Raw genomic sequence first — 17,057 nt, 5'->3', positions numbered from 1 at the left:
ACTTGGCCTTTGACTTATCACTATGCGGAGGTCCATCTCAACCAATATCCAAAAGACTTTTGACTCTGTGATCCTCTTCGAATCCTTCATTTCCCATAGTGAAGCGAAATTCGTTGCCTCCGATAAGTCCTCGTCCTGTGGAGGGAACTAACTATCCTCCGATAGTTGCCATGTAACTAGTACGATCAATAATAGGAGCCAGGCATAGTGAAATGCCTTGCATTCCTCCTATGATTTCATGGCAATTTGCTAAAAGTTCCTTGCAGAGGTACTGTGCCCAACTGTATTTCACCCCATTTACGCACTGTGCAGCAAATGAAATTATAGGCATCGTAACCTCGTCCGTGCGACATTTCTCATGACCTTCCCGACCAAAATCTGAGTGGCAAACTGCAACCGCCGGGTCTGCAATGGAGTGGATAGAGTGTCTGTGTGACTTCTTGACCAATCCATATTTGGTTTCCATTTTACCTGCAAGTTCCTTCTCCTTGCTTTTTCCTCCAAATTCCTTAGCTAGATCCGCCCCTTTATAGGGAAACTTCATAATTCTATGAATCAGCATGTATGTTATGGGGATGGGCACCTAACCACAAATTCCCATCATGTACTAGTGTGCTCAATTGGTGCACACAAACAATATTGATAATTGATCTGTGAAAGTATGGGACACACAGGATATGCAACAATTCGGCTTGCTTGATGCCTTTTACCCATTTCATTGGTTCCGGTCTTGTGACCCTAGTATCTTCATAGTAAATCTTGGTCATGTATTTATTGGTGGCCAAATGAGGAAATTTCTCGTGGTTGGTAAGATCCCAATCATCTAGTTTTAACACTGGGATACACGCTAAGAGTGCGCCTTCAAATACCACTTCTTTTGGTAGTAGCAACATAGAGATCATGAACTTGCCCGAATCCAGGTCCTTGGTTACCTTTGCTTTCCATTTTCGTGGAGCCATATACACCGAGAGGCTAGTGATAGGCTCACCCTTGTCAACATCCAATTCCTCAACTCCATCGCAAAGTTCCTCTACTTCCAAATCCAAGGGTTCCTACTACTGCCTTTCCTTTCCCTTTCTCTGCTTTTGTCAATTCATAGAGTGAAAACAAGAGGGCTTATACACAAACTTTAGAAAGAAAAGTGCTCTTCGGTAGGCCAACATGCCAAATTCATAGGTGATTTCGAATTCAAATACGATCACTCCCTCCATTTTCTGATCATCAATGCATCTTTGACGGCAAATATCCAAATATTTTTCCATAAATGTTGCCTACTCGCTCCTCCTAACGAGAATTTTTCTATCCAATAGTGAACAATGACTTCAACGGCTACTTTTGGACCTGGTTGCATGGCACCAACCCCCATGGCACAACTCATCCATCATAGCTTCTTCTGTCACACCTTCTCCTGGCACACTGCTTGTTTTCCTCACGCAACCCCCTTACTGCATTTTCTTATTCTTTGGGTAGCGTATTTTATTGTCCCGCTCACCCTTGCAGCGACTTGGAGTGCTAAGACTGTCTTGCTACCATATAGTCATTGCACAGGGGTAGGATCCCCTGTATACAACTTCAACTGACTTCCATTCACCCTTCTAGGAAACAATTCACCATTCAGCTTTGCGAGTTGGACTGCTCCACCATTCATGATTTCCTTGACTACATAGGGCCTAACTAGTGCATTTGAAATTTACCTAGAAACTTTTTGAACTTGCTATCATATAGCAGTGCTAGATCATTCACCTTGAAGGTGCGTAGCTTAATATGCCTATCATGTGAGGCCTTCTCACGTTCCTTCTGTACTTTCTAGTGAAATCCTACAAGAAACCGGTCTTCTTATGATTCCATCAACTACGCGAGCTGTTCCTCCAAGCACTCATGATCTGCCATCTCTGTCAAAGCTGCAATGCACAAGCTTGGCAAAATATATTCCATGGGCATCACCACCCCGATCCCATAGACCAACCTAAATGGAGTTTGGCCTGTCAACTTCTTGCACGTCCTCCTGTATGCCCATAGAATCGTTGGGATGTGTACATTTCAATTGTTTCTCTTCACGTTACAAACCTTTGTCAGCCATTCTCCAGAATCTTATCAAATGCTTCCATGATACCATTGGATTGGGGATGATAGGGCGTACTCTTTTGATGGTACACCTAGAATTTTTAGAGCATCGCGCTAATTGTTTCATTCAGGAAATTCGTACCTCTATCAATGAAAACCTTAGGGCAGCCAAACTACGTTAAGACATATTCAAATAGGAACTTCGCAGTTGTAGCACTAGTACAATCCTTCACTGGCTGTGCTTCCTCCCATCTAGTTAAGTACTCTATCACAGTAATAATGCACCAAACGTCTGTCTTCCTTCTTGGTGGTTGCATTGGACCTACAAATTCAATTTCCCATTTATCAAATACTTGTAACGAAACTTAAGGGTTAAGAGAAATTCATCTCTTCATGAAGGCGTGCCTGTCCTTTAGCAAGAATTGCATTCTTTACAAAACCACTTAGAGTCTTTATGCACTATTGGCCACCATAACCCTGTGCGAAAAATCTTCTATGCAATCGCTCTACCTGCATAGTGTCCTCCCACCACTCTTCCATGGGCTTCGAAAAGGATACTAGTGCGCTCAAACTCTGGAACATATCGACGCAATATTTCATTTGTTGCCATATTATACAAATGTCCCACTATGATAGAAAAATCAGCTAAGTGGACCACTAATTCCTTTTTATGTTGAGTAGAATAACCTTCTGGAGCTTTTCCAATAGTTAAAAGTTGAATAATGTCTACAAAATGATCATCCACAATGTGCACAGCAAATAACTGCGCATCTGATAATCCTTCTTCCAAATTGGTTGGCTCTTTGCCTGTCTCAATCTTGGATAGATGATATGCTCCTGCATTCAACCGTCTAGGCTTCACAATCACTTCAAAATCATGTGCTTCAAACATCAACAACCACCTACAGAGCTTTCCCCCCAACACATGCTTGTTGACTAGGTACTTGAGAGTGGAGTGATATGTGTACATTTCGAAATGTGCACCCAGCAAATAATGTCGAAACTTTTGCAGCACATAAACCATCGCTAGCCCTTTGTGCTTTGTAGTGGAATAGTTCTTTTTAGATTTTGATAGTTTCCTACTTGCAAATGCTATTGGATGATCAATATCACCTTCATCATGCTGGGTTAATACTGCACCCAGTGCAATACATGAGGCATCTACATGCACATGGAACTCTTTCTTCCAATCTGGAAATAGTAATATGGGCACAGTCACCATCTTCTCCTTTAACACATCCAGACTCTGTTGACACTATTCATCCCAACAAAAAGTTGCATCCTTCTTTAATAGTTTCTTCATCAGTGCAGTTATCTATGCATAAGACTTGATAAAATTCCTATAATATCCTGTGTGGCCCAATGTTGCACACAACTACTTAACATTTTTGGGAGCTTATAAATTCATGATCAATACTATCTTCGCAGGGTCCACCATCAATCCTTGCTTACGTACTACATGGTGTATCAAAATTCCAAAAGGCACACAGCATATACATTTCTTCAAGTTCAGCGTGATCTAGTATCTGTGACATGTATCCAGCATGAGGTGCAGACTTGCAACATGGCGCTTCATCAATATGAACACATTCCATTCATCAAATACACCTCCAAGAATTTATGAATAAACTCCTTAAACATCATGATTACTACCTTAGAGAAGATTGTGGGCACATTCTTCAACCCGAATGGAATTACTGTATACTAAAAGAAACGCCATTCTGTCACAAAGGTTGTCTTGCTGCGATCCTCTGGCATGATATTAATTTGATGGTATCATGAGAACCCATCAGTGAATGAATAAGTCTCCTGTCCTCCAACATTCTCTAACACTTCATCTGTAAATGGTGTTGGAAATGGATCATGCACAAAGACATCATTTAGCTTTCTCAGATCTACACATATCCTAATTTCACCTTGCTGCTTCTTTTCCTGAACCATCATGGGACTCACCTAAGCATATTCTTCAATTAGTTCAATAATTCCGGCCTCCAACATCTTATCAAGTTCTTTGTGCACCTTTTCTTTATACTTCAGATTGAACCGATAAGGTCTCTTCTTAATGGGCTTCATGTCAGGTTTCAAAGTAATTTTCATTATGCCCAAATCTCCTACAATACCTTTTAGATCGAAGAAATTCATTGGGAATAGATCATGGTATTCATGTAGAAGTTCAACCACCTTATCAATTGCATCTTCATCCTAATAGTCTCCTATCTTCACGAACTTAGGCTCTGCATTGGATGCAATATTTACTTGTCAGCTTTTCAGCAGCTTTGTTACATCAAGGTTCTCTATCTGAGGTCCTTTAACCTTGTGCTATCCTTCAGTTTCTAGAATGTTGATTTTTCTTGGATCATCCTCCTCTTCTTCTTCAGTAGTCACATTGTAGCATTCCAGTGTGTGGCACAATAGTGTACCCCAGTTTGGATGCACCCATTCCACCAGCTCTTCAGACATTCTAAAAATAACAGCCTTAATTTCTTCTAGTGCTTCATCAATTCATTCAAATCCATCCTCAAAGCTTAAAGTTAATAAGAAGCTTTCCCATAGAATGTCCCATTCAACTATTCTGTGGTGCAGTTCTGTTTCTAGATACCAATTCATAGGCATAGTGTCTAAGGTATGGTAGAAAACATGCACCCACTTTAGCTTCGGTTCTTCTCCCCGAGCTTTAGTCCACCACACCAAGTGTTCATGCGGATCATCCTTCCCGCTATATTTCTCAATCATCTGGGTATTAGCATATCCAAACCTTAGCTTCATCATCCGTTTGTATTCCTTCTAGTCAGCAAAACTTTCCTTGTGCGTACCCCACCATCGGGAAGGCGTAGTGCGTAGTGCCAATTCAAGGGCCTGGAATCAATGTTCCTTGGGAACCTCCCTTTCAAATTCATCCAAAAAGATATTAACATCATTTAAACCATCATAGTGTGGAATCTTTCTTACCTCCATAGATACGCATTGTAGTGATTTGGTCATCATATTGCAGCACAACGTAGATACTTCATGCAACTGATTCTGCCAGTGCTCAAGTTCTTCATCTGAGTCTAAGGTACAAGAACTATCCCTATCCCACGTGATTCATCCATTGGCCATCAGATTGATCCAATCTTCGTCTTGTGTCATGATCTTGTATATCTAGTCTAGATCATCATCATCCTCCACAAAGTTGCAAAGAGGTTCAGTATAGCGTGCTCCTTCAGCAGGGTCTAGTGGCACAATAACCCTAAGCGCCTTCCTCTAAAATGTCATCTTTCGCTTCTTCATATTAATCACTGCATCCATGTCAAAGGCCCAATCAATTCCTAGTAGCACAGGATACAGATTGTTGTCATCTACTATTTCTATTACTTCAAAATTTGCTAGAGCACCTACTCCTTCAATATCAACAATTACCCCATACATGTGCCACATGGGAATAATCTTCTGTTGATTGGACATGCATAGCTCGCTGTATAGAATACCATTGTACCGCAGGTCTCCCCATCCTTTCCCATGTCTGTTTAGGTAGTACATTTTCATTAGACCCAAGATCCAAGATTACTTGGTCCATTTCATACTCTCCTATCTACGTGGTCAGCCTCATCTCACACCCTGTCTACTTCTTATGCTTACCTAGTGTCCTGACAACACATTGTTATCAAGGAAGCTTAATCTTAACGATAAAGTTTTCTATTAGCTCTTAGCGCCCTTCTACTATTGTCTTATCATGCAACAACTTCATACAGGTCTTTAGGAAAGTAGCTAACAATGAAGGATCCACATCTTGCACTTCATTGTTCTCAACTGATCTCTCTTAACTCCCAGATGTAGAAGCTTCAACGAAATTCTTTTTAGTCTCCATAAAAGTTTATTTAGCCCTGTTGAGGTCAAACCTAACTTCCTTTTCAACAGCCTTGTGCACCCATCCTTTGGTCTCTGGCTGCTTCCCCTTATCTTCTCCTATGGCCATACCACTGCGCGTTACTATATTAACACTGTGATCTTCTTCACAAGGTTCCGCCCTCATCATATGGATATTCTTCATAGGCTGTTGGGTTTGCATCTTATTTTCTTTCATATTTTCTATAAGGATTGGGCAATATTCTATTACATAATCGAATTGTTTGCAATATTGAAAAGATGGATGCATTGGGTTTTGAAAGTCACACGCAAAATGTCCAGCTTCACCACAGTTATAACAAATAACTTATCCACGACCTTTGCCAACCCCTCCTCCTCTTCCTCTTCCATGACCTTGGAATCCTCCACGTGCTGCACCAGCACCTTGATCCAGATGCCAATTTTCTAACTACATTCGATAGGTAAGGATTCTATCCATCATTAATTAATAAATTCGGCAATGGTGATCATCATTACCTATAGATTTACAGAAATTGCAAAACAACTATTGAGGTGTTTGTATGAACTTCTGTAGTAGATGGCAATTGTTTGTCGCATGTTGTCCTGTAACTTGATAGATAGCACACAATGGCACTACTCATGTGCTTGGCCCAAAAATATTTTCCGGCTTCAGGGGGACATGCCCCCCCCCAAATAAGGTAGTTCTAATAAACTAGGTAATGGTCCTTATCATGCCCATGGCCCTTGCATTTCAAGCACCAAAATTTAGCACACACCTCAAGTTGGGCTTACTTTCCCTTCTTTAGGCTTTGCAACTCTAGGTGCAAACTTTCCAGCTATGAGTGAATTTGTTGTACTCCAATTTTCATATCTAGTATTGGCAAGGCTTCCAGTCTCATCGCAATCTCCACAGTTTCTACTTGCATTGCTATCTCCTGTTGTGATAATGGAAATCTTAAGTGGGGCAACAATGAAGCAATATACCAATCTTTGTGTTGTTTGTCTGTGACGTTCATATTAGCCTGTCTAATCAGAAATTTTAACCTTTGATCAAAATACCACGAGGATTCCTTCATCACTTGCTTTATATCCTTAAACTCTGTAACAAATTGTGCTTGATATTTAGGCTTCTTAAACTAACAGTTCAATGCTTACTGAGTATCTACCAACGTTGCGACAGGGTGATCTTGGCAGTACTTGATATACTAGGTCAGTGTTATATCCGAAAACTCCATGACCAGCTGTGCTTTCTTTAGATTATCATTAGTGATATGTTGCGTTGTCCACATAGCATTTGCAACGAATGAAAACTGTTTGGGGTCTTCACTTCCTACCCCTTTGAAGATTGACATCTTCATTTTGTTCACCATGTTGAATGGTGGACTTGGAGGCGGGGGTGGAGGTGAAGGTGTAGGTGTATGCGGTGGAAGTGGAGGTGGAGGTGGATTTGATGGATGATGTATCTGTAGGATATCCTGACTTATCAACTACAGTGAACTTTGTGGTGTATTCATAATATTTCCTTCATCATCACTTGAAGAGGATCCCAATAGAGGACTATATTCAAAGCTTGATTCTCCATTCCTTCTTAAATGTTTTCCGCTTCGCGTAGTCCCAAACATAAAGGTAATGGCATAACCCATTTTTTGCAGAACAACATCTTAATCCAAGTTTTCAAATATTTTAAATACCTACCTTGTGTTCCCTTGAAGAGCTTGCGCTCTGCTTCACTGTAACTGACAGTTGTGTCAATCGCGAGCTTAGCCACAAATTATTCAAGTGTTCAATCAATCCAGTGATCGACGGCCCACGCAATGTTGTTTTCTGAAGCTTCCAAGTGCCTCACCAGCTCTGGAGTTCACCCAATAGGGTCGTTGAGTCTCCACGTACCTTGACTATCCACCAATCTAGATAGCCACTCATGGAATTCGCAAGGGAAGAAAAGTTCTTGGTTTCGTCTAATTATAGGTATCTACTCAACCACTACCCCTTAGATAACTGCAGATTTCTATTCTCTTGAATGCAAACTCGTGTTCCTTCCAATCAAGACAGTTGTCAATTTCCTTCTTAGTAGCAAACCACTTATTTGACATCACACATTCCTCATATTGATCCCAGTCTCAGAAATGAAGCCATTTGTTGGATTAAGGGGGCCTGACCCAGGTTTAGAGTTATTCGCACCAAATAACAAAACCCTATCTGTTGGCCCCTTTGGCAACAATCTATGTAGCGCAGGCTACAGTCTCACCTGAACCAGTGTTGGGGGATGTTGGAACCAAGTTTCTGCATCTAGAGGCCTGTGATGGTGTATTAATCTTCTTATAGCTGAGATATTCCTTTGCACAAACCTATCCCTTTCGACTATCAACTACTGCAACTCTACCGAAATGACCTTCAGGTCTATGTGAAGGTACTTGATTGTACTTAACATGCATAAAATACACAGGTTCACTACTTTCAAGCACCAAACTATATATTTTGAAGCCCTTATGACCTAGATCTACCTTCGTGTATATCTATCTTTTCTGAGTAGTTAACTACAATAGATTTAGTTAACAACTTTCCAAGCTCTGCGAAGGTGGCTAACTATACTTATTATGCATAAATATTACAAATCTATCTGTTTCACGCAGAAAGGAAGCATTAATTCATATAAAATAGATCACAGAGCGAATATATATAAACTTAACAGAAATACATAAACAAGGCACAGATGCACAGATTCAGCTCAAAACAATCTTTATTAAGATGTAAAAGTTCAGATACAAACTTCTTATCCCTACGCACTAAGCTGCAAGAGTCTTCCCCTTTCGCCTAAGTACTAGAAACAGATCTTTCTTGCCTTAGCACCTTGCCATTACAATGATTCTCTATCAAAATTTATCTCTTTAGACTCGCTATGACTCACTATATATATCATTTTCATTACAATACCATGGCCCGCAGACCATGGGTGAGTCTCAAAACCATGCTATCACCTAACCATACAAGGGACTAATGCCCCTTATCTTACTTATCTTCACGCTCTGCTTCCATATTTCGTGGAGACTTTACATTCTTTTACAAAAACTATTACAAAAATTGACTTTACTGACAAAATTTGACCCTAGGGATCCCATCCCAACAATCATAATTTCAACCACTCTACTTGTTTTCAACCACACAATGCATAAAATCAATGATTCTCATTAAATCTGGATTTCTATTACCTTTGGGTTGACCCTTCGACTTCCACTACTTTGACTATCAATTAGAACTTTGACTTTTTTGTTTTCCCTTTATGGGAAATCAAATTATAGCTACAGGGATTGAAACTAGGGTCCTTTTCCCCTCAATGAAGAACGTCAAAGAAGACTAGAAAACACAATTCTTCCAATATTATATGGTTGTTCCTTCTAATAGAAATCCACTTCGAATGCACATTGATTATGCATAAAACAAAGAGATTCAATGCCAACCACAAATCATAATCATAATTTCGTAAATTGTTGTGATTTCCTCAACACATCACACAAAGATTTAATTCAATTCTCATTCCCATACATTAATTGTATTACAAGAGGAAACAAATCATTTGGCTATCTACAATTGAAGATGAATAATTTTCTAAGTTATACATAAAGTGAAATTCTTTGTTTGTCTTCACTCCCTTTGATTCTTTACAAGAAATTTATATCCAATCAACTAGGAAAGCCATCACAGTTATGGACATTGTAATATGGATTTAGACTCTGCCCCTATGACCTATAATCCCTACAACACATAATAATTGACACATATAAAATTAATATTTAAATCATGTGATGACAAGGATAGTTTCTACAAAACCCACACTTTTCTCTACTACATGCAGATGCATTTTTTATTAATATGTTGCCACAACAATTACAATTCATTTCACATCCAAAAATATAGGATCTAATTGACTAAAATAAAAAATAAATCATCATCACATTAGTTATATCTTGATCCTCTGGATGATCTCAAGCTACATTTGGAAGCAAGCCATTTATTACACACAATAACTCACCACTCAAACAAACTCAACTTTCTATAAATCAACAAGGTAAAATAGAAGAAATTAAATGATTCTTGCATCAATTTACAATGCTATAATATTTTTTCTTATTTGTCCCTACCAAGGAAAGACTTTAGCAATCGATTTCACTGTTGATCATTATTAGTTGATTATTGATCAATGCAACTTATACTATTTAACTTTCTTCAAAAAATATTATTTAATTTTTATTTTTTCAAAAATTTGGTTGGACCATAAATTGAAGGTATATTGGAACCTTTGCACAATATAATTCCATGTGGATAGTTGCCTCACATATTTTATGCCATAATTTATGGATATGATTACAATATTCATGCATGATTTTCAGATATTTGTGTAGTGATTTTTTATTTTTAAGCTTGTCCGGAAAACCAATCAAAAAAAAAAAAAAAAAAAAAAAAAAAAATTGAAAATTAAATAACATATTTACCATTAGTTACTTCCCACCATAATTTAAGAAATTATTTGCATATTTCCTAGAACATAATTTCTAACTTGAGTGACAGGGATTAAAATTCCCTAAAGAACTTTCTTTGTGCATTATCTTAAATTGGTTGTGAGGGTTTATCCATGATATCATATAAATTTCAACATACCATGATCCTTGTGTCAATAAGGTAGCTTCAAGGGAGTGATGGGTCAGATTAACATAATAGTTAACTGGTCTTGGCGTTACCTTACCATGGTTGTGTGGTTTTCTCCATTATATCATATAAGTTTCAATATACCATGATCCTTATATATATGTAGGTTAACACAACGAATTGATGTTTCCTACTAAAATAATAGTTGCTTGGTTGTGGGTTGAATATGATTGTTTTCTTAACCTTTTACTCCTCCATTATGGGATGTGTTATGTTGGTGTGTATGTGTGAAACAAAATCATGTATTCGTAAGGTATTTATTGGAATCACCATGACTATCAAATAACTTGTCTTATTGTGTTCTCTCTCACATTGGTTGTGAGGGTTGGTTCACGAAAACATATAAGTCCCAACATACTATGTTCCTTACAGTGACGAGGTTTGAAATGTCAAAGTGTTTCCTCCTACTAATGTAATGGTTGATTGGTTATGGGTTGAGTATGCTTGTTTTCTTACCTTCCCTTCCTCTAGTATGGGATTCGTTGAATGAGTGCACATTTGTGAAACAACAACTGAATATGTGCATCTTGTGGGGTCTTGTAATTGATTTTATGATTATAAAATATTGGTTGTGAGGGTACCATGATCCTTATGCAAATGGGGTTCACCATGTTAGTGTCGGTATATCCATCCCTCTGTCAGAGATCACATCCTCTTGTTGCATTGCATACTAGGTGTCCCGCCCAGTCAGCTGCATTCCATTAGGTGCATGGATCATCTGACGGTAGTGGCTTCTCCTACAGTTTCCCTCATGTCATTTATGTGCTGGCTCATGTTTACTCATCAATATCATGTACTGTCACTTTTTGTCTTAAAAATTGCAAAAGTCTTTTCTAGGGTTTCATTAGGATTTCATCAAAAAGGGTTTCAAAATGTCCAATAACAACCAACAAGCACATGAGGAGGTTCCAGTACCAATAAATTCATAATCACTTGCTTGGAAATGTATTTTTCCTCAAAACTCTGTTTTGAGGAAAAACAGAGTATTCTAGGTTTTTGTTGTATAAATTTATGTAATTTCATTTCTCTTGTATGTAAATCACTTTAGTGGAAACCCTGGTCACCTTGCCAAGCTTCAGCTGCTCCATCCCCTGCAAGGCAAACAAAAAATCAAAGCATTCAGTTCATCACAGGCAAAAATAAAGCAAACTGCCCAAAAACAGAGTTTGAAAAGTAAGTCACATTGCAAACATTGTAAAAGTGGGTTTTATGAAGGAAAAATCAAAAGCTCTTGTATATAAATCATCTTTACAATTCAAAAGCTCATTGGCACTCAAAGAAGAAAGATTGAGCAAAGTGAAGGTCAGGTTGGAGAAAGGAAGCAAAATCGCAGCAAAGAGTTCTAGTTTTGGAGGCGTGGCACATTGGGCAACTAGTGCGGCACATTGGGCAATTGGCGCGGCACACATATCAAGCGCGGTGCATAGAGCCGTGATCTCCAGTTCAAATTGACACAGGCACGACACATACACAGGGCACCACGCATTGGGTTTGTTGCCCGACGCATACAGCCGACAAGCCCGAAAATTGCCAAAGCTTGCTCCAAATTGCTCTAAACACGTGGATTGTCATTGGTACAATTAGGTTGAACCTCCCTCACTCTTTTTCATCCAAGATTAATGCTTGCTTCATGGTGGTTGATGTATGGTGATTATTTAAAGAAATCAAACCCTATCTCTTCAAAACTTGCAAAGCAAATTGCTGCCTAGGGTTTTAAACTGTTGTTTTGCTGCCAAGTCCATCCTTTATTCCCTCACCACTCCCTTACTCCATTTCTCCCTTGATTTCCTTATTCCCCAAATTCACTAATCCCCTATCCCCATTCCCACTTCCCAAAACCCCAAAATCAAACTCCCAAACCCTAGTCCTATACTAAAAACTCCCACACTACTCCCTAATTCCCTATTCCCTTAACTAAACCCTATCCCAACAATCCCTAAAGCCCTCACTATTTCCTCCCCCCCCACAGTCCCTCATTTCACTGTTTCCTTTGGTAGAAAAAGTTAAAAACATCACAATCACCTACTTCTCATCAAGGCACCTCCAAAACAGTCCATCCACCAGCAGACATGGCATTTGATCCTTCATATGATTATGAAGAGGAGACCCACAGTGATTCACCTATAGAGGTACATGCACCCAGGAGGCCTCATAGAGGTGGCAAACATATTAGAGAAGAACCAACCACTCTTGCTGAATGACAGGCCTGCCCTCTTGCCATCTCTTGTTTCCAACATCAGTCCTGTTATGAATTTTGTGAGAAGGTTGCTAGCATTCAGTTTCATCATGAGTTGGCTCATTTGTTTGTGCTACATTTACATGATGGTCAAGCCACTCTAGCTGTTGTCACTTTCACATTAACACCAGAATCCATTTCACTAGCAACCAGTATTCCGAACATTGGAGAGAAATGGAACAAGAGGCAGCAAATTGACCGATAACATTATGAACCATACATCAAACTGGGCTATTTGAGACAACTCAGCAGATTATTTCCTTTCCAGTACCTCAAAGATGCTTATGCTCCTTTGATGAAATTGATCATGAAGTATTTCAGCTGTGAAGGTCGGTTTTCACGTTTGTATGCTTATCATATCAGGATGTTGATGCATTTTACCAGGGTAAGGATGATGAACATCCCTTATTTCATGTGCCGAAACATAGAGAAGATGACCACCCTAGTGCAACACAAGACTCCTCAGCAGTAGTTCAATAGTATTTACCATTTTGCTCTCATTAAAATTGTGGTCATTCATCAGCTTGGCTTACAGGGCATAACTTGGGAGGAATTCATCTCTCGTGAGTTTTTCAGAGCTCCACAGGGACCTTCAGAGGCTTTGCATGAGACAGGTGGAACTTCCTATCAGCATGAGGGTCACGAGACATAGACCGCTAGCATGCCGGTGTTTATCACCTATCAGAAGGGCATTAGACAGTTGTTTGCAGCAGCAAAGCAAGTGTTATCTCCACCCAGGGTGGAAGGGGCCTCGCTTCGGTCATTAGCACAATAGGTTCAGGACAAAGGCAAGAGGCCATTATAGGAGGAAGGACCATCAGGTGAGCGGGAGACTGATTTCATTCTCATTGAGGGTGATGATACTGATTTGGGCCCGCAAAGCACAAATCTTAGAGAAATAATTCAGGAGCAGCAGGCAGACATTGATGCCTTGTCCATCAACTTGGATAGAGCCCAATGGACAATACAATACCTGGAGCAAAGGAATAAGCAGCTTGAGGACCAGCAGGTCATTATGGAGTTGCAAAACATTCAGGAGAATCGCCAAGCTACCCAAAGGAGGATTGTGGAGTTTACTTCACTTGAGCAGGAGATTAATGCTGATAGGGAGTCATGGCTTAAAAGAGTCAACATCCACTTGGAGAGGAAGCTAGAAAAGGCCATCAATGAGAAGAATATGCTTAGAAACCTGTCATATCATTACTTGTCAAGGAACTTGGTGTGCCAAGCGAGAATCAGGAGTTTAAAGGCAAAGTTGAAGAGAGCATCAAGGAGGCAAAAAGAGGATGAAGGACTTCAGATATTGGTTGAAGCTTCCTTGGCCCAACACCATGTTTGATGGAGGAGACTCAGCCCAAATTTCAAAAAATTTGGAGCACTTTTTGCATTTTTGAAATTTTTGGCACAAAAAACAGGTTTTTCTGCCCTATGCGCCGCGCCACGTGGCGCTCGCTTTTTCTAGGAGCCTCCAAAGCACAAAAACTCAGCATTTTTGGATTTTTCATGAAAAAATATGCTTGCCTACCAATGGCCAAGAAATTTGGACAGGTTTTGAGCCCTCAAAAAGGTCAAAAACACTCAAAAAATGACTTCACTGCCCTTATCTTGACACACAGGAAGCAGTGTTGGGAGAACTAATGTTTTGAGGGGAAAATGGAGGCCAAATTGAAAATTTCCACTTGGGTTGGAAAGTAGATAGGTAGTAATTTCCAAAAAGCACACCTAGAGCTCATTTGGACATTGGGAAGGCCTACAAAAGTGGGTCCAAACAGGCAGTACGCATAGAGAATCAGGCGCGGCGCATAGAGGAAAAATTGCCAGTTTGACCAAGTTTTGCTCTGTTTTTTGCCCAGCTTTGGCTAGTTTGACTTTTTCACTTTCCTAATGGTAGATTTGTGATGTAATTTGATGTAAATTGATGGATCATGATGTAAATATGTTAAATTTTCACTTGTGGAGGTAGATTCATCAGTTTAAAGGTTGTTTGAAACTGAATGAATCAGTTCCCTTGTTTCTAGAGGCATGTTGTTCTCTTGCCTAATTTCTAGTTCTCAGTTTAGAATTAGTTGAAACAACTCCTAAACATGTGTGCCCAACCCGTAGAGGCAAGGATGAGATATGATTGTCTATATTATGTTGTTTTTCAGTCATTAGCATGGTTGGACTTTTGAGAAAGCCTTGAGCTTCATTGTACATTCATATCAGCATTTTGGCTAAGGAATTGGGACCAGGATTTGTAGCACTCTTTGGGATCCATGTGGAAATTTGTCTTGGTACAATGCTTTTCTTTGTAATTGTGAATTTGCTTATATTTCATATATGCCATTCTCTATCTTGTTTCTTCTAAACTAAACAAACAAGAGTGTAAGTTGAATCCATTGAAAGTGCAGTGCTCTACTTGAAGTTTGCTTTAGTTTCTTGATGTTTTTAGTTGTTTGGGGAGGATCCATGATTTCTCTTGCCCTCTTCAACACCTCACCGGTCTATTCCTTCCATATCATTCAATTTTAAGTGCCAAAAACAATTGCCTACCTTGCCCCATTGAGATCTCTGCGGGACTGAGCCTCAATCCCTGCACCCAAAATCTATCTTTCCATCTGAGCCAACAAAACATCATTTTATTCAATAAAACTATCTTGCACTTATACCTAGCCTAAGATCAGTAGATATTTCAATCATCTCAAGCCCTCATCAATCATAATTTGCTGAGATTGACCCGGAGAGAGCCCTCTCCTGACCTAGTAGGGCTAGCTACCAGGCTAAGCGTGGTTTGATGTTGGCCCTGGATCCTACCTTTTTAGCTTGAGGTAAATCTAGGCACTAACATAGTGGCGACCATACTGGGGAAGAGATTGTTTGTTTGTTAGTTTTCTTCATTTTATAAACTATAGACGAAGTCTGAAGATTAGCCAGGTAGCCTTCGAAACGCTTTTTCTTTGTATCAGCGAAAGTAGATAAACGCTGCTTCAGTCAATCTCCGGTCTAGTCTTATAAATGGAACATCTGACTTGAAAATTGCCCTAGTACATGAATCAAGTTAGATCTGGTTGTTGATGGTGGACAACGATTAGACATTGGAAGGCTGAAATCATTCACTTGGTGACTCCAGTGTCGAAGAATCCCAAGGTTCTGAATTTTTATGGCGACTCTACCCTTCAAGAACCAGTAGCCTGAAAAATTTCTTGGTCAATTCATTGTTATCAAAATGGATTTTCTTGCTCGACGGTATGCTCCCATGAGCCGAGATCACATTCCAGGTTTTCCAAATAAAATTCCGAAGGTAAATTGGCAAAGGATTTACCTATGTTTAAAGATGATGATAAGAATGATGCTGCTTTACATCTGGTTAGATTTCACATGCATATACGCAAGTTGAAGGTTGATTTTCCTGAAGATTGCTTGATGATGATATTCATGGCCACTCTGGAAGGTGAAGCCAGATCTTGGTATGAAAGTTTGCTGCCTGCTTGTATTTACTGTTTGAAGGATTTTCAGACAATGTTCTTTGAGAGGTATAAAGAATCTTATCCATCCTTAACCTTAGTTCAGGACTGTTGTAAAAATGTTTATAGTTTTATTGAAAATCTTGAAAAAGTTTATGAAGATGATAACTTCATGGATGATGAGATCATGGAATCCCTGCATGAAAATCCATTTCAGCAGCATAAAGAGGATACTTATCAAGATGCGCAAGAAAATTTGCAGCAGGATCAAGATCTAAGCACAATGGAAAATGATGAAGGAGAATTCAGATCTGTCCATAGAATAAGACAACATGCATGAAAGTCAAGTTTCAATTTCAGAATGTGATAGAGTCAAGTCGGCTATTTCAGATCTAGATTTAGATCGTGGTGATCAAGACTGCCTTGTTTTGAATCCCATGAAGGAGAGCTCTACTATTGAGATCATCTAGAATGAAGAAGACAGAGTTATTGACCCAAGTGTTCTCATTTCATTAGAACCAAGCCTTCATGAGGAGGTAATCCAGTCATTTTATGAAAAACAAGATGAGACTTTTGTTCAAGTAAGTGAAAAATCCTCTTTCTATAACTCAATGGTAAATGATAATTTGATTGCCATGTCATATGAAGATGATCAACATTGTTTTCAAATTTCAGAAGATCAGGGAATAGAGGACTCTCAGTCAGGTTTTTCATGTTTTGAAATTTTATTTCAAGAAGACAATACTTGCTTGAGCAAAATGAAA

The 17,057-nt window shown here is 39.3% G+C and overlaps 1 protein-coding gene across 1 annotated transcript; it reads right to left on the bottom strand.

The window, feature by feature from the left end:
- Window positions 1–2,237: 2,237 nt before the first annotated feature.
- LOC149197021 (uncharacterized) lies at window positions 2,238–3,088 on the bottom strand. Its single transcript, XM_089408530.1, has 2 exons — window positions 2,575–3,088; window positions 2,238–2,386 (listed from the first exon to the last, which is right to left on the bottom strand). Exons 1-2 carry the CDS (start codon window positions 3,086–3,088, stop codon window positions 2,238–2,240), a joined length of 663 nt encoding a protein of 220 aa, XP_089264656.1.
- Between the last annotated feature and the right edge of the window lie 13,969 nt (window positions 3,089–17,057).

This window comes from Pinus tabuliformis, chromosome 2_2 (genome assembly GCF_031772625.1).
Source record: "Pinus tabuliformis cultivar Carrire ecotype Pingquan chromosome 2_2, CPIR1, whole genome shotgun sequence".
Lineage (NCBI taxonomy): Eukaryota > Viridiplantae > Streptophyta > Pinopsida > Pinales > Pinaceae > Pinus > Pinus tabuliformis.
Note: the sequence above shows the minus strand (reverse complement) of the source record. Positions and strands in the feature narration are given on the sequence as shown.